General features: G+C 42.8%; 2 protein-coding genes across 2 annotated transcripts in view; one reads left to right on the forward strand and one right to left on the reverse strand.

The window, feature by feature from the left end:
• The first annotated feature begins 893 nt into the window (after window positions 1–893).
• On the forward strand, window positions 894–7086 carry MRPL33 (mitochondrial ribosomal protein L33). Its single transcript, XM_048297470.1, has 4 exons — window positions 894–962; window positions 1826–1844; window positions 4432–4538; window positions 6684–7086. The coding sequence occupies exons 1-4, from the start codon at window positions 941–943 to the stop codon at window positions 6731–6733; spliced, it is 198 nt and encodes a 65-aa protein (XP_048153427.1). The 5' UTR covers window positions 894–940; the 3' UTR covers window positions 6734–7086.
• RBKS (ribokinase) overlaps window positions 6905–26122 on the reverse strand; it is a 71682-nt gene continuing 52464 nt past the window's right edge. Inside the window, exon 8 of the mRNA XM_048297469.1 lies at window positions 6905–8144. Within this exon, the coding sequence (XP_048153426.1) occupies window positions 7971–8144 (174 nt within the window). The 3' untranslated portion in view covers window positions 6905–7970. The remainder of the gene's footprint in view (window positions 8145–26122) is intronic.

The following is a 26122-nucleotide window of genomic DNA, read 5'->3' on the forward strand; positions in this document are numbered from 1 at the left end:
TCCCTTCCAACCCAAAGTGCTGTATGATTCTATGCAGTGGGGCAGAACTGAGACGTTCTGCCAGCCAGGGGGCACAGGCTGGGGGGTCATCACAGCCGGGCATATCCCTGTCTGCACTGGCCCTGCTGCCGTGAGCGAGTGCCAGACACATGGATGGGCTGTCGGCACGTGCCTGGATAGGTCTGCATGGGGAGATCACAGAATCACAGAATTGTTAGGGATGGAAAGGACCTCTGGAAATCATTTAGTCCAACCCCCCTGCCAAGGCAGGGTCACCTAGAGCAGATCACTCAGGAATGCACCTTTAAATGTCTCCAGAGAGGAAGACTCCACAACGTCCCTGGGCAGCCTGTTCCAGTGCTCTGACACACTCAATGTAAAGAAATTCTTCCTCATGTTGAGGTGGAACTTCTTGTGTTTTAGTTTATGGCCACTGCTCCTTGTCCTGTCACTAGGCTCCATCCTCTCGGCACCCACCTTTGAGTATTTACATGCACTAGTGAGATCCCCTCTCAGTTTTCTCTTCTCTAGATTAAACAGGCCCAGCTCCCTCAGCCTTTCCTTGTAAGAGATGTTCCAGCCCCTTTGTTGCCCTCCACTGGATACTGTCCAATAGCTCCATGTCTCTTCTGTACTGAGGAGCACAGAACTGGACACAGCACTCCACATGTGGCCTCCCGAGGGCTGAGCGGAGGGGCAGGACCACCTCCCTCGACCTGCTTGCCACAGGTTGTGCTGGATGCAGCCCACGCTACTGCCGTCCCTTCTGGCCGCCAGAACAGCATTCGGGATTCCCCAGCCTGGTCCCCTGGCACTGGCACGGGCACGGCAGCGCCGGCGGCCCCGCCCCCGGGCGGCCCGGCCCTGCCCGCCCGGCCCCGCGCCCCGGACGCGGTTGTGGCGGCGGAAGGGGCGGGGCGGTGGCTGCGGGCCCGGCGCGATGTTCCTGACGGCGGCGGCCCGTGAGTGGCGCGGGCGCGGCGGGGCCGGGCGGCGGCGGCGGCCGCGGGGGCGGCTGTGGGGGCGGGCGCACGGGCGCGCGCCCCGGCGGCGGCGGGACCTTCCCGGCCCTTCCCGGCCCTTCCCCTCCTTCGGCCGCGGGGCCTCCCGGCGTGCCCCGGAGGAAGCTCAGGGTGACCTCAGCAAGACTTGCGCAGACACAATATAGATGAGCTTGCTTTTTTTTTTTTTTTTAGTGGGGTTTTGCATTTGTGCTGCAGAGGTATGATTACTTTAAATTCAGTGAGCTGACAGAAAAAGAATTCAGCCTGTTTCATGCTATGCTGCGGGTGAGAGCAGCGAACCCAAAAGCAGCCTCGTGGGAAGGTCGGGCTCGGCTGAGAAGGGCTCCCCGCTCTGCACCTGTGGCCATGCAAACCCCTGTGTTGGCACCAGAGCAGGAGCCGAAGCAGGAGTGGGTGGAAACAAGTCGGGGAGACTGGGACTGCAGTTTGCACCAGCAGTGCTGCTCACACCTGTCTTAACTTCACATTCACCCAGAGAATTCATACTCAGCACTGAAGCTGAAAACTCACTGAGAACATCTGGAGGCTGCAGCAAGTGCAGCCTGTCACGCTGGGCACTGCATTTGCACAGACACTTACAAAGGTGCTATGATGGCAGAAAGAGCAGGCAACTGACAGCATTTCCAAGAATGAGTGATGCTTTATCGTGACAGTAAATCTCTTTGCACTATCTCTCTGGGGCTTTAGCAAAGTCAGGCAGTGGAAAACACTTAATCTTTATTTACTGCATAAAAGGAAACAAGATAAAATGTTAACTGTTTCTTCTGTTTTTCTCTTCTTCATGTGGCAAAAATCCCCAGTGGCCAAGAGCAAATCTAAGTAAGTGATGTTTTCCTCACCAGTTTTTGATTGCTGGTATGTTATATCTTTGCAAAATGTTAAGCTTCTCTAGATCTTTTTAATATACCCGAGAGAATTGCAGTCCTTGAGTCTAGCTGCCTCCTCTCACCCATTCTATATGTGTGTCTTCTCACAGGTAAGTACAGAATGGTGGGACACTCTCCCATGGGTTCATGGGTAGCAAAGGCAGGTTTTGTCCTATGGGCTGTCACACTGAGCTCAGCTGTAATCTCCAAAGCGCCCTGCACAGGGGGAGGCACACCTCTGTGTTCTGTGATTAGAGGCTGTAAACGATCCACATACCCTTCCTGTTGTTCACTTGTCATACCTTTTTAGCTGAGAAGAGGAAACTGAGGTACAGCGTGGATCTTTGTTGTCTGTGGCGTGGACTTTGGGCAGGTGCTCTGAAGCTTTCCCATAGCCAGAGTGCAGAACACTTCCTCAGTTTAGCACATTCCTGTGTTTATATGTGAGGAGTGGACAGGGTGCAGTTAGGGCTCTGGGCATCTTAGCTTGCTCTGTAGTCCAGCTCAGCAGAGATGTTCGTGGGCTCTGGAAGAAAATTAGTCATAGTCCTCTGACCTGTAAAGAAAGCTGATGGTGTGTTAAGGGTTGGAAAGGAAGGAATATGTACTTTGAGCACACCAGTACTCTTACAGTGTGGGCACAAGGAGACAAGATCATGTTGAGAAACTGACTTGGATCCAAAATGCTGTTTGTAAGAAAATTAGCTAGACAAATCCAAGAGGCTAAACTGGTACATTTATGTGAACACATTCCTGTCTTCCCATTCCCAGAAGTTGCATTCTGTGTGAGTGTATTATATTTGGTACCCCACAGGCCCGGGATCTTTGGTACATTTTCTGTATTTTGGTTTAAGAATCTGCCCCCTATAGAGCCAGGACCAGCCTCTTGCCACATTTGAGCAGATTCTTCAGTTACAGAATTTCTGCACAATTGTCAGGCTTTTAAATTAAGAAAGCGCTTCCCAAGTATGTGCCTGACAGAGAGCAGTTTGACACTCATCATTCTACTGTTATCTGTTCATAAAAACAAACAGAGCAAAGCGGGAGATTTCTGCAAGGTGAAAAAGGAGCTTTTTTAAAATGGTGTTACTAATGTTAATGTAGGGATTTCTACCACACGCTCAATTTTATTTTATTTCATTTCATTTCATTTTATTCTGTTTTTTATCCCGATGTTTCTTTCTCTGTTCTTTTACAGTCCCATATGCGCTTCAGCAATATGTTCTTATATTATTTATCCTTCTCTACCCCCCTTGGGTTTCTTCCTGTGCCCCAACAGCTTTCCAGTCTTGTTTTCTGCCTCTGCTCCTTCTTCCATTTCTTCACAGGGGAGTAATTCTTTTTAACGAGGTGTATTGTTCAGAATAGGCTTGGCCTCAAATGTGTAGTGCACAAGAATTTCAAGGCCTGGTCACACTGATGCCACTGATTCCCCCAGAAAGGGGAAATTGCACAGAGGCTTTGAGGAAGTGAGTGAGGTATAGGGAAAGGAGTGTTTGTGGTTACTGGTGCTTCACAGCACACCTGCAGTAGTGTACAGGAGAGGGATAATCCCAAGAATATGCTTGGTCAGTTGTCTGCAGGAATCCAGTGTCTTTATTTTGAACTCAAATTCGATTGCAAAGCTGAAAAGGAAGAGCTTAAGGAAGTACACTGGTCAGAGCTGCACAAGTGAGGAAGAATGGGTTAATTTTGACAGACCATTTTGTGTTAGAAACAGGAAAATAAAGGCAAATGAAAAGTGAACTGAATGCCCACATGCAGAGGTGTATCCATTTCTTCATTGAAATGGAAGAGAAAGACGTAATTTACAGACTGGTTAAAGGGTTTAACGTTTCTTTTGAAACTTCAGAAGATGCTCTCTGTCTGGGAAGTTGCTTGGATCTTGGCATACTTCCAGACTGGGGGCTTGGAGCAGCTTCCTCAGTCTCCTGCTCCCAGGACACCACAGTTGCTGCCAGCCTGCCCCGCAAACCGAGAGCCCTCCGGTAGGGAAGGGGGTTCCCGTGGCTGGGTTAACATCAAGCTCTGTATCTCTAGCAGGACGGATGGTGTCAAGGGGTTCTGCTTCCCTTTTGCATGCCTCTTGTGCCAGCCTATCTGCTTAGCTTCCTCTCTGCATGAGGAAGTGATAGTCTGCGATACAGTCTTATCTACAGCCTGAACATCTTTAATGACCATCATCCTTCCTCTCTTGCCATTAGCTTTTAAGCCATAGTGACTCAATCATATGCTGATTTTCCTCATTTCTTTTTTTCTTGTTTTTATTCCTCCTACCTCACTTTTCTCTAGGCTTGTATCCTGTTGAGGAATTATTTACCTAAGCTTGATGCTGGAGCTTATGGTTTAGTGTTTGTCTGTGTTAAAAGTTAAGCATACAGAGTTTTCATACTCCCATCACTGAAGTTGAAATGAAGTGTCTTATGTGACTGTGCCAAACTGTGTATGCTGAAAGCTTGTCCATTGGCCAGTGCCCTGGCAGATGTGGGCCCTCACTAAATGCCTGTGCACTGACACAGAGACGTCCCTTGTGACTTTAGATACATTCTGGTGAGGATGAAGAGCGCTGCGGAGACAGGCTACTGTTTCAACATCAGGAGACTCCGACTGCAGGAAAAACTGGTCTTACTGAGATACGATCCCATCGGTAAGAACTTGGGGAAGAAGTCAGCATGCTTTGTATAAGCTTCTCTGACTCTGGGGGGGAAAAGATTTGAATGCAACAGGATTTTTCCCATCTAAGCAGAATATGTCATAACATGTTTCATACTCAAATGACTGTATTGTTGCTGTTCTTTATGACATTCCAGTGGGAAGTAAATGTTACCCTCATTTTACAGATTGTGGCAGTGAAACAAAGCAATAACTTGCCTGACACATCAGAGACTTTGATGACAGCCATGCCACATGTCACTGGCGAAGTCAAGTGACACAGGAGTTCTTTCATTCTGTTTCTTTGTGTGGTTTGCTAGACTGTGCTACCTCCAACAAGCAGGCACAAAGTACACATCAACAGAAGTGTTCTGTTCAGCTGCCGTGGGAGCTCTAGACCAGAAATTTTAACCATCTCTTACAAAATGGACTTTTTCTTCTAAAGAAATAGGCACAAATTCTTCCCGTTCCACAAATGATTATCACTCTCCAGATGACAGTTAGTGGATTCTTTTATGTTCCCCTGGTCCTTGTAGATATTCTCAGTTTAAGAATCTGATTTGTTGGACAGGTTATAGCACTTGCCAAACTGCCTTTTGCTCACCCAGCTTTTTGAAAGGTGACTAAGGGTTCAAGTTTCTGTAGTTAACATTAAAAAGCTGAATTTAATATTAAAAAGCTTAATTTGGGTAAACTTAGAATTTAAACCAAACTATGTCAGAAATAACATGGTGGAGCTAATGCAAAAAAGGCTTATTTAAAGTTACAGAATATAAGAAATTTATTAAGCAGCTCTAAGTACATAATGCATGGACAGTAGTTACATGACTCAAGCTTATTTTTTCTTAAAATTTTATATTCTTGTTAGAGGACTACCTTTTCATTCTCAGAGCTAACAGTACAGGAGCTCTGAGAGGTGAGAGAAACCACCAGAGAAGCAATATGCTGTCATCAAAGGTGACAGAGGCTGTGGCTTTCTTTTTGAATTCCACACAGAAGGGGAATCAGAGATCTCTGGGACTATTTTCTTGAATAAGAAAAATAAATTATTGCATTGAAACATCGTGCAGAGTGATCCTCCAGAAGCTTTGCAACTTTTAGGGAAGTGAAGAAAGAGAAGAACTCAGACAGAACATGTAGTAGGTTGCCGAAGAAAGCTCTGATCTTTGTAGCCTGTAGTAGAACACAAGTGAGAAACTGATGTGAGAAAGTGTTGCATGTGTGAAGGGAAGTAAATTTGAGTCTAGATAACAACTCACATCAGGAATATGTTAGGAAGCATTTTCACTTGGCATGTGTTTTCACCTTATGTTTTGTACTTCTCAGAAACCTGGGACGTCCGCAGAATGAAGCTTTTTAGTGAAGTAGTGGCAGGGTTGCCCAAGTTTCACTACCTCCCAACTGCAGCAACAGAATCTGTAGTATCTGCAGTATTTCTTAAAACGAAACTTTTATGTGGAAGAAGAGATTTTGTTGTTGTGTGGATTGCTCTTGCGTCGCTTTCAATGGAATTCATGTAATGAAATTCAACCAAACAGTGTTGATTTTCAAATGGCATTGTAAAGCTTTGCTTTGATTTATTTTGTAATTTTTGGGTTTTATTAATGTATTGACTATGCTTAACCTGTAGTGACTTTGCAAACACCTGCATCAGGCATTGTGGACAGGGCCAGTTTGTGCCTTGTTGAGAGATCCACAGGACAATTGGTTAACTTCTCAGTCAGCCTGTGAGGCTGACTAGATCCAGCTCATCATCTGTAGTTGTTTGGGCTCTGCAGTTGAAGAGTAGTAAAAAGCAGAAAGAACCTATTTTTGTCCCAACATCGAGCAGCTGTGACTCAGAATAGTCACACAGAGCAGCTGTTGAATGTTTTCAGTCACTTGCATCCTGATACTTATTCTCACAGAGGTAAAGTGGACATCTTAGGAACTAAAAATTACATGTGGTAAAGTGAAAGCACCACTAAACTCCTTCAAGAGTTGGTTAACAACAGTGCTGTGCCAGTCAGTTGCTCCACACTCATTTAAGCAGTGAAGGCAGCCAGGAGAAAAGGAACGTGGGCTGGCTGAATTGAATTTTAACACTTCAGGCTTCTTAACGGATTCTTTTTTCTCTTTTTTTTTTTTTTTTCCCCTGTAGCAAAACAACGTGTCCTCTTCACAGAGAAGAGAAAAATCCGCTCTGTGTGAACAATGACTGGACTTGATTTATACATGAGGAGAGGATGGTCTGGGGGGAGGACAGGGTGAACACTGATTCAGAAATCCAGCAACATGGGCTGAAAAGAGAGGAAATGAACTGGGATCACCGTCTCCTGTGATTTGAAGGCCATTGTGAATAAAACAATGTAGAGAGAGATGTCTGGACATAGATCATCACAGTAACATTTATTTATCTTTTGAGTTATTTTTACAGTGCTCGATTTAAAAAAATTAAATAGCAAATCCCATTGTCTGTGTTTTCTATTGTGAAAGAGGCTGTAATCTTCAAAGGAACTATTGTTTTATAAAGCAATAAAAATTAACATTTTCCACAGCAGGAATTCAATGGCAGGATTGCAAGTTTTTCTAACCTACCAGCCACAGATGCGACAGTAGTGACCACGAGCTGGTGTCATTACTTGGAGGGGTAATGTTGCACCAGCTCCTTCTGAGGAAAGAAGTAATGGGAACCTAGATGAGTTTTTGGATAAGCTATTACCATGGTTAAAAGGGCTGTATTATTTTCAGCCAGGTTAGTAGCATGGATTTTTCACTCCTGGGTTTTTGTCAAACATGAAGGAAACAGACAAGGTAGTTCTCCGATGTGAGGGGTTTTTTTTCTGTAATTAGCTTGCCTGTGTTTAGAGCAAGATGGCTAGAAACATTTTTCAAGGCCTACCTCCGTAGCAGTCCTGTCCTATTTGCAGTTGCACGGACCCTCCCGAGTGTGGGGAAGCACAGAGTGCAGTGCCACACCTGAGGCACGTGGGCACAGGTGGGCCCAAGTTTGATATACAGGCTTTGTTGTGAGCCAGACAATGGCCCTGGTGTTTGAGCGCTGAAGTTCCAGTCTCAAAGCTGATGCTCTGCTTCATGTGCTGCCATTTCACATCAGAAGTTCTGATAAAATCAAGTAAAAATACTGCCAAGAGCCCAATACACTCCAGGTGTTTTGTTGTAAACTTCATGTAGTAGAGCGCACTGTGTGGGACGACCACAAGCTCAGGGCTGTGTGGGGCCAGAGAGACTTGCTGTGCTCTGTTTGAAAGACCCACCACCCCCACCCCATCTTACTGCTGTAGAACAGGAATACACAGGATTCCTGAAATAAGAAGCAAAGAGACTCTCTTGGCCTTTCCAATCAGCAGAGGAGAACCTCAGTGCAGTCAGGAGAATAATGCTGTCTGGTATGAGATAAAATCAGTACAGTGAGCTAGACAATCAATTAGAAAAGGTCCTGAGGCAAGTCCTTCCTGTAAGGATATGAAGATTGTGTCCCCAGTGCCTGGACACTCACTGATGCGACACAGTTAGACTTCCTGATCATTTCCTCCATGGATAACTTGGGATAGTGAGCCAGGTAGAAGGCTAGTGCTCCCACAAAACTGTCTCCAGCACCCTAGAATAAAATAACAAACAAGCTGAAGTGTATTTGCACAGGGAAACAATTCAGATGCCTTTACAGGAAAGACACAAGTTGTAGCACTGATTGCAGGGGTCAGGAAATTGTTCCGTGGTTGAGTTCAATTCACTTTTCTATGCCTAGGAAATTCTGCAAAGTTAAACTAATGCCACAATACTATCCTTGTGCCCAGCTCTTGAGTCAAGGTGCACATTATGGCTTAAAACTTAAAGAAAAGTAAGCGTGCCACAGTTCAGCAAGATGCTGTTATAAACACTGCTGTTGAAACTTCCTGTTGTTGGAGTGTCCGATTTTGATTTCTCAACCTGGATGCTTCATTAAAGCTATTTTTCTCTTATTTAACTTCTGTTTTTCATAAAGGTCAGTGGTAGAAGGGGCAGAGAAAAGGGGAAAAAAAATAAGCCATGTGGCTTGTGGTGTCTGTAAATTCCTAGTTGCGGAGTGATACAGTTTGATGCTTCCAGAACTTAGCTTTTGTTTATTAAAAAGGTCCCACTGACATTAAAAACTATGATTGTGTCTACCACATAAACCACTCCTATTCCTGGGGCAAGCTTTGCCACCTGTGCTGAGTTTGACCATGAGGGATGAGGACAGTGGGTGGCATTCACCTGGAGCTCTGGCAGCCATGGCCCTCTTGAGCTACCCGTCATTCCCAGGCCATGCCCTGCCTGCCCCGTGGGAGCCCTAGGGAGGCAGGGAGTACATCTGTCCCACATGGGCACCAGCGACACCCCAGCTTGCTCTGACCCTCTTGCCCAGATACCACTGGCTGTGCTCTGGTCAACAGGGAATGACAGCTGTTCACCTCCCAAGTGCTTTTTAACAATAACTGTTGTTTAGCGATGTTCAGCACTATGAAGTGTCCCCAACAACTGGCAAAATTTAACTTGATTGATGGCCATTTTTAACTTGATTTGCTCATTTCAGTCTACAGTGTTCTTTCCTCCTCCTTCCCTAAAACTGGCTTGATTTCTAAGGCCAGACTGATACCAATTCTTGTTGGTACCATAAAACTGGTCCTAAGGTCCCTTTTTTTTAATCATACTTTTGTTCCAGTGAAGGCATTAAACTAGACACACTAGTATTATCTTATTTCCTTCCAGATCCAGCATATGGACTATCTCCCCTGAGGGATTTTGCCTCTTTAGTTGTCATAAATAGGCCCCAAGAGTCATGGGACAAGAGCAAAGGGCCTGGAAAAACTTTGTTAAAACAGCTCAGCAAAATTTCTACTGGAAGTTAAGACTAGGAAGTAATTTTCCAATTTCAAGTACTAGTGTTTCTCAGTCTTAAACTCATACTTGCCCTGAAATCAGCTGCATTTAATATCATTCCAGCAAAACAATGCCACTTACACAGAAATTTGTTTCTAATGTTGCAAGCACCTGACAGGGCAGAGCAGTGAGGACACTGCAAGCGACACTAACGAGGGTGAGCACAGGATAGGGGCCCTACCCCAGGCCTGGCCTCTCCTTGCCCAGCCATGGCACAGTGGCTGTTTGAATTGGTGTTTCCAGTCAGAAAACTCCCTGCTTAACTCTTGCTTGGCCGGGCGTTTGAATGCTCTCTTCCATCAGGATACAATGGAGAGCATGGCCTGGCAAATGACAAGTTAATAAGCGAAGCAGTGCCCCTGCATGCAGCTGTAGCAGCACCTGTTTCAACAGTTCTGTGTTCCTGCACATACCAAGGGCAGGTGAAGGTTTTTATCAATTTCTGTTGGGCCTTTGTCTCCCTTCTGGTTTCCGGAGTGCTCCCACAATGGCAGGTGGAGCAGGAGCAGGTGACTGCTAGTTAAGCATTGCCAGTGCCTTTTGTCTGATGCATAATACAAAAATCTCCATCCCATCTCAGAGTTCGTAATCTAATCAGTGCATGATTAATTATTAAAGCTATTTTGGTGCTGTTGTTATAGACAGGAGTAGGATTTCAGCATGCAGATCTGTTCTGCTGTAGCTCTAGCAGGAAGAACATTGTTTTCAGTGATCACTGGGAAATGGAAGTAGCCAAATATTTTAATGAGTAATACTCAGAATATCTGGTGTCAAATAGCATAAACTATTACCTGGCAGCAGCATGGAGCAGAATACTGTCTGTCTGACTTTTTTTAATAATTGCTGCACTGTTGGCTATTGGAACAAAAAAGACTAACCACGTGTCACACAGGTCTTAGTTCCTATGCCAGTGAGATGGAGTGTACGTTCTCCCTGCAATGTTCCTGTGGCTCCCTGCTCGTGCGTGACACTCTGAGGTTGTGAGATGGTTGGAGATCTCCCCTTTAGTGTGGCTGAACAATGATAAATGGCTCTGAAAGCAGAAAAGGGAGAGAACAGCAGACTCCCATCCAGAATCGAAAAAGGCCCCCTAGCATTTTTTTGCAAGAGAAAAGATTACAGGGTGATTGGAGAATATACTGAAGGATCTGATGCCAGTAAACTTCTGCTGAAATCCTCACTTCCCATGCATAGACTGAAGCAGTCAGTATCTGCAAAGCCTAGCGATTACAGACCTGAAGGGTATCATAAATTCAGCTGTTGGTAAGTGAACGTTTTGTGGAGGGGGTGTTTTCAATACAGGAGCTGCTGCACTAAGAACAGCATCATGCATCAAATTGATTATGTAGATACCCTGCTCAGCCTTGCTTCTGGTCTGTGCAGACATGACTGGTCAAACATGACTAAAAGAGCAATAGCAGAACTGATTCAGATGCAAGGTTAACTGCAGTAAGGACTATATCCGGCTTACAGAAAGAGACCTTCCTTCTTTGGTGTTGTGGATTAAACTACATTGGGTTTGGTAGATTCAGAAAAGGTTGGCACAGAGTACTAGAAGAAATAGGCTCAGAGTAAAATCAAGATTACACAAACACTGGAATAGCAAATAGCAGATTTACATTTAGCTGTTTCAAAACCTGCTCTAAGAAAAATAATTCTAACTTACTTCACAAAAAAAAGAATTTGAAAATGACCAGACGAGAGTGCCCATTGACAAAATATAAATACAGAGTATGTAATATTTTACATTCTTCAGCATTTGTCTTCCGGGAATTCTAATACACTGCAGACTTTGAGATAATCTTCATATCCTTGAGTGCCTGGAGACAATTCATTCCATAATTATGAAAGTATAACATATTTAACCTTTCTGTAAAGCAGGAGATGCTAGTTTGTTTGAAATAAAATAAAGAATTGGATTTAAAAATTGTCTGATATGGTGTGGCTCATTCTTAAATACAAATGTCATGGTTTTGACTAACTTTTATGGTTTTGAAGCAGTTTTGAAAACCTATTTATATTCTGTGCCACTAGTCTGTAAGGTCCTTGTTTTCCTGTGTTTCTGGAAAAGGGCATTTTTGTTTCTTACAATCCCGCACTGATTGAGATTCTGTGCCTCTAGAGAAGAGAAGACCCATGAAAACACTTCTATTTATACCTTAGCTTTTGTTAGTCCTGATTTGTCAGAAGCTGGTTCACAACTTTAGTATAACTATTTTTATACGACGCTGCCCTGAGAAGCTTTTTAAGGAAAGTGCTTTGTAAGTGGAAACTATATTGTTCAACAGCCTTTCCAGCACGTAAAGCCTTTTTCAATCCATCATGCACAGACTATTAGGATGCATTTCACTTATGCAATAAGATAACTTGCTCACCAAAAAAATTTGGCAGCCAAGAGGGAAAAAGCTACAATTCACAGAGTGGCAGCAGCTGCACCACCTTGTTCCAGAGCAATCTTTTGCTCAGCCTTCGCCCTCTCAGCCTGTCCTGGGCAAGAGCAACAGCAACATGGAAGAACATTGAGAGGGCTCTGGCTCCCGAAACCCGACATTGTTACTGAACCTCAGAAAACTTTTCTCCGGTGATTTTTAAGAAGTCGCAGTCCTAGTGCAGTCTGGCTATTAACATGGATTCACTCCATTAAATAGATTGTAAGAGCATGTTACCAAGGCCCAAAGAAACACCTGAAAAGGATGTTGTATAGCAGTACAAGAGAAATGTTTTGCCTGTAATGATAAACTCTTCATTTAGTGAATAAATTAAAACATCAATCCAAAAGCTGTCAAAAACTGCACTGTGATGTAGAACCGTAACTGGGAACATGCTACTGTGGTCAGTAACATTGCTCACAATGCTGCTTATAGTCTCCAAGGAGCATTCACAAAAGTGCACAAATGAACGAAGCCTGAGGATTACACTGATTTAGTGCAGTCTACATCCATGGCAATGCAGAGATGCCCAACTCTGTCGAAGGAATTGGGCCTTGGAGAATTCCTGTTGTATTTATAGCACTCCACAACTGTGTGATACTGGATTATGCCAAGGATGTTATCACTCTGTCACATCTGCTCAACATTCCTTGCTGTACCTCTGCCTACTCTGTACCCGAACTGCAAATTAGCCCTATGTAACACAAAAATAGCTGTCAGCAAAGGCACTCACTATCCATTGCTCAGAAGTGGGAAAAGCCTACGTCTCCCTACAAGAATCCCTGGGCTGTGCTTTGATGAAAGGTTACTAGTGGAGCTGGAGAAACATTTACAGCCTTTGGATATATTCAGATAGTCTTGTGCCATTAGGGTCTATGTCTCAGCTAAGGGATGATTTCAGCTGAAATGCTCAGGGAGTAAAATATCCTTTGGTGACAGCATGTGGTGGGGAGACCCTGGATGGACACCAGAGAGAAAATAGAACAAAAGGCTTGTGGATTGGAATAAGGGCAGGGAGCAATCACCATTACAGGTAAAATGGACCTGACTTGGGGAAATTCCCTTATTACCAATCAGATCCGAGTAGGATAATAAGAAGTAAAAGCAAACTTTAAAACACCTTCCCCCCACCCTCTATTCTTCCCAAGCTTAATTTCACTTCCAATTTCTCTACCTCCTCCCCACACAGCAGCACAGGGTGACAGAGAATGGGGTTTGTGGTCAGTTCACCACATGTCTCTGCTGCTCCTTCCTCCTCAGGGGGAAGACTCCTCACACTCTTCCCCTGCTCCTGCATGGGGTCCCTGCCACAGGAGAGAGTCCTTCATTAAATTCTCTAACATGAGTCCTTCCAACAGGCTACAGTTCTTCATGAACTGCCCCAGAGTGGGTCCTTTCCACATGGTTCACTCCTTTAGGAACAGGTTGCTCCAGTGTGGGTCCCTCACAGAGTCACAAGTTCTATCAGCAAACCATCATGTGGGCTCCTCTTCCATAGATCCTGCCAGGACCCTGCTCCATCATGGGCTTCCCATGGGTCACAGCCTCCTTTGGACATTCACCTGCTCTGGCGTGGGTCTCCTCCAGAGGCTGCAGGTGGATCTCTGCATCCCCATAGTCCTCCATGGGCTGCACGGGCACAGCTGCCTCACCACGGGCTGCACCACAGGCTGCAGCGGAATCTCAGCTCCAGCAGCTGGAGCACCTTCTCCCCCTCCTTCTGCACTGCCCTTGGTATCTGCACAGTTGCTTCTGTCACACATTCTCACCCCACTCTCCAGCTGTTGGTGCACAGCAGCATTTTTACCCCTTCTTACCTACATTATCCCAGAGGTGCTACCACCATCACTGAAGGGCTCAGCCTTGGCCAGTGGTGGGTCCCTCTTGGAGCATTGGCTCTATCGGACATGGGGGAAGCTTCCAGCAGCTTCTCACAGAAGCCATTCCTGTAGTCACCCACTACCAAAACCTTGCCATGAAAACCCCACTCACAGTGGCTGAATCAGTTATACAGCTTTTGGTTTTTTATTATTTCCTTCTTCCTGAAAGAACCCATGTTTATCCTCTATGTGATGGAGAATGATTTATTTCTGGAAATGTTCCTGGCTGTTTTTTTTTACTTCTGCATTTATTTGCCTGTGGAATAGCTTTTAAAATTATTTTCTGGGAGGTTAATATTTTCCTCCCCACATATTTCCTCATGTTTCACTGGAAAGATATTTTGGCAGTTTAAATTAAGATAATCTTTAAATTAAACTAACTTCACTATCTCGAAACTCTCCTGAAATTAAACTAATTTGACTATCTTCAAACTATTTCCTCAGATCAAGGCCTAACAAGGGTGACTACTCCCACAGTGTCTGGGGTTGCTGATCCTGTGTGGAAGCATTGCTGTCTTTCTAGGGCACCCTGCAGATACTGGTGTGGCTCTCCACGGCTGTGCTTAAAGGAGAAGACCATTTGTTACAAACCTCTAAAACATGAAATATTTGAAAATTACAAAGAGATTTCCCACTAACACAGTTATTCCTGTATCTTTGCATGGAATTTTGAGCCAGAACAAAATGATAAGAAGTCCTTAACTGGGAACTACCAAATTTAGCAATAAGAACCAAATGAACTTGAATCAAATAGCAGGGCTTGCCTTGCTAGGTCTAAGTTAGGCTTTTGGTACTGACTAGACAGCACTGCAAAGGTATTTCGGTTGAAAATAAAGGAGAGGATCTAGGAAAAGCACACTGTACCCCAGAGCTTGGGGTCTGGATCCTCAACTCTATTACTGTGCTCAGTCTGTCCTCTGAGTGTTTCTGCAGTCTTGTCACAAAGAAAAAGTAGATGTTACCTTAAGCCAAAGGAAGATATATAGAGAGACTCATGGTAGTGGTGCTCGTTTGTTCCTTTCTTCTTCCCCTCTGCATTCCCCACACAGCCCTGATGCTGTCTGATGCGGTTTGGGGACCTACTAGGACGCTGCCCCATCAGAGCTCCTTCCTCCCAGCCACGTGCAGAATGGCTGGGCTCAGCCAGTGTTTAACAACGGCAGGAGGTGTAAGCTAACACATTTTAATTTGCATTCCCTGTAGGTTGACAGTGCACTCTTAATTCCAGTGATTCAGACTGCAGTTTCATAATAGGCTTAAGCCGATCCATGGTTATGCTCTGCTGAAAGGCTCAGTCCCCACTCATGTTTTTATCCTTGTCTGATGTTCCCACGCCCTCCCCTACATCAGATTTAGTACTTGTGTGGCCAAGCAGTGAAGCAGATCAGTTCTCTGATCCTTCTGACAACTGGGCCAGCCAACACTGACCAAGAAACAATAGTTTCCGCCCAGATCAGCAAGTTGCTGTATTACCACATGACAGTTAGTCCACAGCAAAGGAGAAAGACGTTAGAAACACTCCTCTCAGCATGGTCTTGGATCAGCTTGAGCCAACTGTGGAACCTCGCCCTCAGTCAACACCAGGCAATTCATTAACTCAGTTGTGTATCCAAGTCTTAATACTCTGGCTCCTTGCTCACACAGGGAAAGCTGCCTATTCCACTCTTCTCCCCGTACCCTGTGGGCTCTGTCCGGAGGATTGAGGGAATGGTCACACTTCCTTTCTGTATCTTTACCAGACTCTGCTCTGGGAAGCTGTGGGAAGGAGCAATCCCTGACTTTCTTGCATTTATGTTGTGATGTACTTGCACAGCCATGAATGGGGAAAATTTCTTGTTCACTTACTCCAGTTGAACAAGGCCATCATATCATTGGGTCCTTCACATGGCCTGGGAACTTAGAGGTAACTAAACTACACCCAGTGTAGACTATCAGTTGGGAAACATCAAAACCAAAGCATACCACACAATGCTTCACATCAGCCATCAGGAATTTTTACCCACTTCCTCACAGATTTCCTGATGGGTCATTAACAGTGATTAATCAGCCTGACCGTTAACCCCCTGCATTCCTGAGAGATTAATCTCAATACAAGGCCTCCTGCATGCAATTTCTTTCCTTTCTGAAACATCCTACTACATTAAGTTATGCACTGTTTCTAAAAAGATCAGTGACAAGCATTACAGATGCATGAATTCCCCTGAAATGTTTGGTTTGTGGTGAATGTTGGAAATAAAACATACAACATTCACAACTCTGCAATTTTTAATTTGTATGTCATCTAAAAAGCACAGATGAAAGTATCTGCTTTACATTTCAAAGCCCATATACAGCATCTACTTTGAAGGCAGGTAATAGTGCTCTCATTTCATATGATGGGAAATTAACCCAACTTAAGATCAAGGATGTTAAGAACACCCACTTTGAGACATCTGTGGGCTGAATCCAAAGCTCCAGATCTTTCATGGACTAACAGGAGTCACATGAGCTACCCATCCTTTGAAAGTAAGGCACTGCTTGGGAACCCTAAATCTGAGATATGCAAAATAAGTAAGTGGACCTTCACAGCTCTGCTTGGACTCAATCAGGATGAGAACAGAGGAGCTCCCACCTCACTGTTTACAAGAAAAATACTGCAAAGTGTCTTTGAGGTGACTGCTTTCTCTTAGTGCACACTGAAGAAGTCTGGGAAAGGTCGCAGGAGAGCTTCATTTTCCGGGATGATAATATTCCAGTATACTGCTAATCACTGGAGAACTGAGTTATTCTGTGTAGTAAACTGTTAGTCTAACCCCAGAAAGCCAACAAAGTATTCACCCACAGGGAGCACTCCGTTTTCTGAATCATTGAAACAATTCAGTGTGATGATGCTCATATAAACTCCTTTCAACTCCAGACAGCATTAATGAGAGGTGACGAATTTATTTCTTTCTTACACAATGGAGTAAGAGCACTGAACCAGGAGCTCCATATACCATTCTAAAAACAATGGATCAATGTTGCTGAACCTGTGAGATTCCTGTCAACCAAATAATTCACCACTACTCTGATTCCAACACTGCCAGAACAATAGATACATTGGCATGGAATTTTTCAATTTGGAATACACTTCTGTGTAAATTTTCTGTTTAAGACTGAGTTTACTTCTGCCTTCATTACCTGCTTCTTCCCTGGTTCCACTCTTGAGCTTTGATCTGTGACCTCCTTTCATTTGATCTGGAAGTTCATACCTCACACAGAAACTCAGAAACAGCAGAAAAAACCCTCCACACTATTTTTTTTCCCCCTGCGGTGCAAATAAAAAATGTATGACATACAAAATGCAGCACTGGAAAATTCTCATTACACTTCATCTGAACACAAAGCTCTCCAGTGGCACTCTTGCAAAGTACAGCCTACAAACCACAATGTGTCAACAACAGGGAAGCGCGCAGACATCACCACTAATAGACAGAAGATGGACTTTCAGTTGAACATGCTATAGGAGCTGTATCTACTTTTCCCAAAATTTAAACTTGCACAGAATCAAGAGTTGTGGTTGAAACCTGGTGCTAAATATAGCAGCTCCTCAGAAGGTTGATTTGTACTTCTCAAACTGGTTTATCAAGCCTCAACAACATGTAGCTACTCTCCTACTCTAATCAAAAGCTTCACTTATCTCATTTCCTTGAGCAGTACTTCACTCTTTTCATTATTCATGTCACACTTGTGCCAAATTGTGCTTTCGTCCCAACAATGCTCATGCTTATGTGTTAATTCACAAATATCATTTAATGATGAAATGAAACTACAGCCAAAACTCTGCCCAAAATACATAATGGTATTTTGATAGTACGCTGGAAATTCTGGCAGCGGGTTTCCCTCCCCAACCAGGAGAGAACTGGCCAAAATGTCACTAACTGTGTCACCCAGTATCACACATGAGCCTGACACGGCTTCAGGAACCCATAATCTAACAGTTAAATAAGAAGAAGGAAATCTCTGTGCTGGGCAATTTCACTAGCCACATGTGGTTTTTTCCTCTCAGACTGAAAATGCCAAAGGACTCTTAGTGATCCCATCTAATCTGAGGAGAAGCACTCAGAATGACACAACTGCCATCTCGCCTGGAATTGATCAAAATAACATTCTTTTTTTTGCATGAAAGCTCCATATGCTCGAGTGCCTCTTTCAAAACCACAGCATCTAGCCTTTGTTGGCTGGCCACTGCATCTGCCTACCCATGAACTACACATCCTGGAAGGGAAAAAAAACCCACCAAACTTCAGGAGGTTTTTTGTCTGAGCTCTCCCCAGCTTCGTCCCCTTGCCAGCTCCCTGCATTCTTTTTCCAACGGAGTTTGTGTAATCGTTTCGATGACTACTCAAGCTGTATCTCCTCTCTTGAATTTCAGTTAGATGTGCCTTACAAGCCAGAACTGCTGCTCTGCTCAACAGTATTGTTCTCTGCTACCCACTCATTCTCTTGTCCTTAACCTGTGGGGCAGGAATGCAGAAAACAGGGCTCCCTCTGACACCTCACTCATGGTCTTCAGCAGTAGGTGACCACCAAGGCACTGCTTCTGACAGAAGGGCATTCTCTGTGAGATTGCCTGTAAAATGGATCTTTCCAAGAAACACACTGCCTGCTTAATGATTTCAGCAACAAAATCACAGATACCAGCAATGAGGCATGAGCTTCCAGAGAACTTCCTCACTTTTTTCCTGTATTTCTGTGTCTATTTGTGCTTTGAAATGAATTTTAAAAATACTCCTTATAGACATTTGGGTAGCTGACAAACTTTGCTGCCAAAATTCAGGAATCTGCTTTTCTACAGATGATTTGTTCTATAGCTGGTTTTATGTCTGTATATCTACCTTGGAACACACAGACACAGAAGAAAACCCTGAGAAAAGTGGCAGAATCAGTACACTCAACTTAAAAATTGCTATTAAAGACATTCCTATAGGTTACTGCTACCTGTCACCAAAACTTAAGAGTTTTAGCTTCCTTCCATTTGTCTAATGAAAGTTTTAAAATGTATTCTGTCCATGGGACAGGCAACTAAAGATTAACTCCTTTATTCTTGATAAGAAATACAACTTCTGGCATTTTCTGTGGTTAGAATTTGCAAAAGAAGCCTGATTTCCCCACTGTTCTCATTTCTCTGTTCTTGTTCTTTTGAAAACCTAATTATGCAATATCACCAATCCAACTCAAACCTTTCTGGTTTCTTTAGTGACCAAAATTACTTGGCATTGAAAACTCTGTTGGGGAAAATAATGAAATCTGATATTGTTCAATATCATCATTACTGCAGTTGGCATTTCTGAGCAACTAGGCAGATGAGGGGCTCCAGAGCCAGGTTTGCCTTCTCCCTCACCACAGCCAGAACTGATGGGAAGAAACTGAGAAGAGTAAGTTATGTTCCACAACAGCCTGGATGATACCTGGTTCTGCAGAGAATAGTTTTAAAGAAGAAAGGGAGGCATATGACATTTGTTAGCTAACCATGAAGAGGAAAAAAATGATGAGGAGTTTGGCCAAGAATATGCTGCACTATTACACAGCGGATTGCATTTGCAACTTCCTACAGCTCAGGCCAGAAAAAGATACTTGGGAAGGTGACGCTCTGGATGTGCCAGAAGCGCCAGCTTCCACTAGCTATTTTTAACTGCAGGAATTTCATTAGAAAGGATGGCTGCACACAGTTGGTCTTCCTTCCTCTTCATCCTTTCTGCAACACAGATATCGTGAAGTGCTATCTACCATTACAACTGGCACTGCCTCGTGTGCATGCACTGGCAGCCCAGGATCTGCTCCGACACAGGGTGAGCTACATACCAGGACTGAGCATCCTCTTGGAGGAGACCCTGAACTGGACTCATCATAAAGTCAAGAGGAGGAGAGCAAATCAAAAAAGGGATGCAGCATGTTTTGCTGCAATGATTTTCACTCGTGTTGTACAACACAGTTAGCCCAAGAGAAGCAATAAAAGTAATTTCCTACTCTACTCTCAACCTGCATAAATGATACCATTGTTTCATTTACTAAAGCATCCCAGAAGTGAAATGGCACAAAGATATTTCTGAACTCAGCCTCTCTAGACCTCATCAGATTATATTCTCAGGGGCAGATGTTGGATGTGGTATCATTCATGCGTTCTGGCCCACATACAAAACATTTGAGTTGCTACCTATATGCTGCCATCAACCCTGCCTTTCTATGTCCAGAATAATAATCAACTGGGTTAATTTCCAAACTGGACTATTTCTCAGTATGCCAGTAGTGGAGCCAAAGCACTTGTCCTCGTACTATATTTCCATAAACTCCCTACAGTCTCTTTGAGGAGGAGCATCCAATGCAAAGCAACTCTGCCTTTCTATGTACTTTCTCCTTTATGTGGACATTTACAATGATGTCCAGTTCTAAAAATGAGACAGCTGATAGCCTGACAAAAATTTTCCTCCAGTCCTATTTTTTTTTTTTTTTTAAGAGAAGCATAGAGAACAAGTCATGGTTAAACAAGGGAAACAGGTTCACTTGCCACTGACAAGCCAGTGTCTGCATGCTTTGTTCCCTATCTACAAATCAGCAGTCTGAATAGTACTTTCTTAATGTTGTAAGTACCCACGTAGTAAATAATGTGAGGTGCTTAGCAACTTTTTGTATATGTATACATGTATATGGAATAAAGCTGTAGGACACAACTGGACACAGTGTCATGACTTGTTACTGATAATGTGTAGCTAAACCAAACTCTTGGTATCACTAAAGTAGTTTCACTGTGAGGTTTTTTTTGTTGCCTGGCACTCTACAATCTTAGAAGGGGCTTAAAAACTAAATATTGGCTTTAATCTTCTTTTTATAATATGTCTTCATTAAGTACCCCTTGTAATTTAATGCAATTTGTGGCAAATGCTAATACTGCTCTGGGCCCACTTCTCCCTGTCAGCTGTATCTCTGTTAAATTATGCATTTCCATCTGGAAAGAAACTGTACAGGACTGTAGGCTCTCTACCACTTAGAGTCAGGAATGGAAAGGGATTTAATTAGATGCTCTGTGGTTGAGAAAAGGACTAGAGCAAAGCCTGGGTGGTCCATGGAATCTTCCACTGGAAAACAAGGCTGCAAATTGTTCTGTACAAGCCTGCTTCTGTTTGCTCATTTTGTTTACATTGTTTGTTCTTACAGATTAAAATAGACAGTTACTAGGCAGATAAACAGTGTTTCCTTCCATGACAATGTTATCTAGAAGTTAAGAGAGCAGCATGGGACAATATATGCCTGTGCTTCATTTTTTGGCTTCATCACTCCAACTCCCCATATAACTTGGAGCAGAACATTTTTAGCCTGTGCTTCAGTGCACCCAGCTAACATTTTTGTTCCACTTTTCCAATTTGTACAAGGGGCATAATATAGCTTTCTGCTCTCCAAGGGAAAAGAGGATGCATCCAGCTTGCTCTACACTTTCTCAGTTGACTGCCAATGCGGAGGGATGCTACTCTTGCAATCCCTCTTGTTACTGGATACCTGTATAGACTTAGGCCACTGACTAAGCCTTAACAAACTGAAGTGTCTTTAGAAGGCCTGAATCAGAAGCAGAAACTCCTGAGGAACCAAGCAAGTCCCATCTAGATTTAACTGTGAGTCAACTCACATGCAGTGATTTCAGTCATGTGCCCTTTCACAGTTCAGCTGAACTTCAGAACATAATAGATGCAGCTTTATTTAGACTTACAGTGCAGATCGCTGACTGGAGTGCCTGGCAGATTAACTTATTCCTCATGGTTTTTCTGTTCCAAAATTCAATGGATGCCGTATTTGTAAAAGAGGGAATGCAGAAGGCTAAGTCAGAAAGTGGGCTATGACTGGAACTAAACTTATTTATTAACCTATTTGGGTTGCATGTTAAAGAAAGGAAGCTATTATGCTGTCGGTTTGTGGGATGTTAATGAGAGCTCTGGGCATAATTACTCTGTGTTGGTGTGTGTGAATAAACTCTACTGATAAATAGGATGTTTGCCTGATAGTAACTTCTCTTTTCTTGAGAATGAGAGGGAAGATGAGGGGAAAAAAAAAAAGAACTGAAAAAGAGAAAAGGAAAAAAGAAAAAAGAAAAAAGCAAAAAAAGAAGAAAAAAAAGAAGAAAAAGGAAAAGAAAAAAGAAAAAAAAAGAAAAAGGAAAAGAAAAAGAAAAAAGAGAAAGAGAAAGAAAAAGAAAAAGAAAAAGGAAAAGGAAAAAAAAGAAAAAGAAAAAGAAAAAGAAAAAGAAAAAGAAAAAGAAAAAGAAAAAGAAAAAGAAAAAAAGAAAAAGAAGAAAAAAGCTACGTTTTAGGGTTAGGGAAAAAGAGAAAAAGGAAAACCACAAAGGTTTACTCCTTGCTACATCCTTGGGTAGGAAAAGGTTAAACATTTAACATTTTTCTTTTCTTAGCAAGTTAGAGAACTGTACATCAGACACATTGTCTGCCAAATGCTTCATTTACTACCAGCTGCATTTTTACTTTGTTGAGAGATAGCTGAAATAAAATCACTGTTCTTTGTGCAAACGGCATGCTAAATAATGTACGGCTACAAGATTATTAAATAGCAAAGGCATTTGATAATATTAGAGTCAACCACAAGTCCCACTTCTGCTGATGCACAGAATTTTGAGTAATTAGTCATTGCACAGAGTGTTGTATTTATATCCCCTTGAGCCTCAGACGTTAGGCCACAAAGTCAGGAGACAAAGAATTGCTGTTATTAGGAGGACTGTTTTGGATTTATTTATATTCTAAGGCTTTATTTCAGTGTCCACTTCACTCTTCTGGCTCTGGCTTCCTCCAAACCAGAAGATATAGCTAAGTCAGAGAATTTTAGTGTAAACCATATTTTTACAGACAAGACCTCTCAACTTCAAGCAGAAGCACTTCAATGAGTTTGCAAAGCCCCCAAAGAAGCACAACTGGCCTGAGGTTATATGACAAGCCTGGGAAAAAGGCCTCCCAGGTTCTGTTCTGATCTCTAACAGACTTCTCATGGCTTATATGCAACACATTAATGGCAGCTCCAATTTATGGACAGATAAATTGGGATACAAAGAAGACACGTAACTCTTCCAAGGATTTACAGCAAGTCTTTTGCAGAGCCCTGGAACTCTTAAATCAGTCCTTTGTTCAAATTGCTAAACCACACTGCCTTCTTTAGACCACAACTGCTGCACAGGCCTGAATACTGTGACATATCTAAAATTATATAGCTATACACTTATATGAGGCTTTATTAAAATAAAAGTTGCATAACATTTTCAGAGTTCAATACAAAGCTGCTCAGTGAGCAATCTACTGTTTAAAGACAGTCTTCATAACTCTCTCCTAGTAAAAGAGACAGATCTAATAAATTGTAATAAGAAACCTGAGAGAAACAACAGGATTTGAACACATAACATCTGATGACAATTCCTATTGTAGCAATGAGCCTTTCTTTTGCAGAACTGACACACAAAAAATAATGGTAACATTTATGATTATGACAAATAGTATGTATCATATCTCTGAGAATATTGCACAGAAAAGGACTATATAGAATAAATCATATGCTCATGTCAAATTTCAGGCAAAGTAGATTAAATGTTGAATTTTATTCTGTCTCTTAAATGAGTTTCATCATGTTTACAAGCATGGCACTTCAACCTGTGAGCTTCTTTTAGTAGGTTGTGCAATCTCTGTATCCAAAAAGCATAACCAGACAGGGAAAATGTTGGTAATATAAGAAATTACATGGTAATGTAATGGTTGTGCTTAGAAACACTGTGAAGCTAAACATTCTAGGTTCTCCATGACATTTAAAAGGGGGACTATTGACTTGCTGTGATTCCTAGGGGCAGCACTGTGAAAAGTGATTCCAAATTTTTGTTTAAATGTGGTGTGCCCAAGTGCATCCATGCCTAAGCCAGACATGCAGATGCATGATTCCCTGGCTGTGAGTGTACTAATGCAGGACTTTTTGCACACAACATTGGTATGTGTAAACCTAGAGGTCAACTGACGAAGAGATCTTAAATAGAGCAACTATGCTATGCATTTAGAAGACCAGATGAGACAAAAATTACAAAGTCACCCTAACTGGTGCAAGTATATATTCAGCATCTTGATCCAAGCTGGGCTATGGAGCAAACTAGAGGTTACAAAAACTAACCCTAGATGACCTCCTCCCCAAAGTGATCTCACTGCTCTTTAAATGGGGGGCCAACAGAGGAGCAGCTCCAGCTTACTTTGAGAACTCCCCATTTTCCACTAATGCCATTGCACAGGAGAGATTCTGCCAGTGCCAGCTCTCCAATTCGAATCATGGACCTTAGACAGGACACCCCACCTTCAACTGCAAGGAGCAACCACAGAGCAAATGCCAGAGCCAGCAGACATGTTCCAGCCTGCCATAGCCACTGACCACCAGACTGCCCCACCTCCAGAGGAGGCATGGCATGGTTCTGAAGCCCAGATTCTGAGTAACCTGGAGCTCCAGACAGCCTGAATGCTTCTGCAAAGTCCACCTGCAGATACCAAGCCCCAAGCAGGCCTCCGGAAGTACCTCAGGGACTTGGCTTGGTTCCCAGATGTCACTGGAAGCGCTCAGCTCCATACTATCCCATAGTGCTTTTTTCAAAATGGAAGGGAACTAATCTCACTGCTGGCCAAATTCCAGCTTTGAGTAATTACATTCTTCTGACAAATTTTCCTTGGCAGTTTCAATGGAATATAATTAGTAAATGTAAATAGATGTAAATAGTGCTGTAAATTACACTTTGCGTGATTGTCAGAAGCAGAGGGGGAGAGTGAGAATGAAGGGGCAAAAAGAGCAGAGCTTCATTCTCCAGTATGGATGATGTTGTGGCCTTCTCTCTCATCAGACCACGTGTGTCTCTGCCAAGACGGCTTGTTCGGGGCTGCTGCAGCAGCAGATGGCAAAATCCAGGATCATCGTGTGGTTCATCACACAGATCATCCCCTTCACCTCAAGTACAATTCTGACATGATGGTGTTAGGTCATGTCCCACAGCTGCTTGTGAGCAGCTGCCGTGCTCCACCTCAGCTGTGCTTCTGCTTCAGCAGAGGCAAACTGCTTCACACACATGCTAGTGTAAAATGTGTGTATATGATATTATTGTTTTCTATGAAATGCTTATCAAATTTGTGAATGATTTGTGAAACCTTCTGCTACCAACAGAAGAAGTGTCATATAAATGGAATTATATAATTATCCTTCACAGCTATTTTAATGTAGCTTCATGTACTAGTTTCACCTAAAGTGGAAATAGGTTCTTCCAAAAATAAATGCATATATTTAACTTAATATACTCAACTAAATTTAAAAGCAACTATTTAAAGTAATGAAAACAGAATATAATGTATACCTATATTAGTACTTTATTATGTGTCAAATGTCTCATGTACATCAACTGTTTCAAATACAAATTGATATAGCTGGTGGGCTTAATCAGATCTTTCTGTCATACACAAAATTCGAGGATTATTTTTCAGTAATTCACTTATTTTTCTGTTTATTCAAAATTTGCATATAGAAAGTAGATAGCAGGAACTAGTAAAATGAAGGGAAAGTTAATTTTCTTAACAAAAGCTTATTGCACTATTTAGCTATAACAGGAGAAACAGATGTTTCAGCTTTACAATACCATGTCTTGCAAAACTTCCCTCTGAATGACTATTCGTGCTCTACATGTTTTGGACTGCGTATGGAGAGCTCTGCTAACAGTCATGAGAAGCATTGCATACATAACTAAAGCCCACACTAAGATAATTAGTACTAAAAAAAAGAATCAACAGGCCTTTTTTCCCTCTTTATAGTATTGATTTAGTGTGGGTGAAAAACGCCAGATTTTCAATCTTGAAGATTCATGTTCCACCACAGAGTGGGAGATGGAGCCAGCTTTTCCCAGTGTTCTGCCAATAAGCAGTTAGATTTAACCACCTCAAGGGTAGGGAGGAAAAGCCAGGCTCTACAGTCTATGAACCCTTAGTGTCTCTGATGAACCTGTGAACATGGAGAATGGGGAGCACACAAACTGGGATAAGGAACTCAAATTCTTAGTCTTTGTGGCTGTACCTACCCAAGTATTTTGTTGTTCAAAAATTCCTAAAATTGCTGTGGGCAATAGAAATTACCAGGAGTCATTACTGAAGTTGCAGTGCAGCAGAGAGGACTCTGGGCAGTGGTAGCAGGTATGGAAAAATTCTACAGCGAAAGGGGACTTTGAAGATAATTTTGTATCTTACGTGTGTCTTCTAAATGGAAAATTCCGTTTTTTATTAAGGACTGCAGCCTTTTGCAAATTCTGCGATAGGGTACACGCGTCATTTAACTCTTTGTCTGGCAGTAACTTTACC

This window comes from Corvus hawaiiensis, chromosome 3, assembly GCF_020740725.1.
Source record: "Corvus hawaiiensis isolate bCorHaw1 chromosome 3, bCorHaw1.pri.cur, whole genome shotgun sequence".
NCBI classification, from domain to species: domain Eukaryota; kingdom Metazoa; phylum Chordata; class Aves; order Passeriformes; family Corvidae; genus Corvus; species Corvus hawaiiensis.

Excerpts from the sequence above, each read along its gene's own strand:
- MRPL33 (XM_048297470.1), top strand. The coding sequence starts at position 941 with ATGTTCCTGACGGCGGCGGCCC. Across the intron at positions 4,539-6,683 it reads ACTGAGATACGATCCCATCG|CAAAACAACGTGTCCTCTTC; the intron begins GTAAGAACTTGG and ends TTTCCCCTGTAG.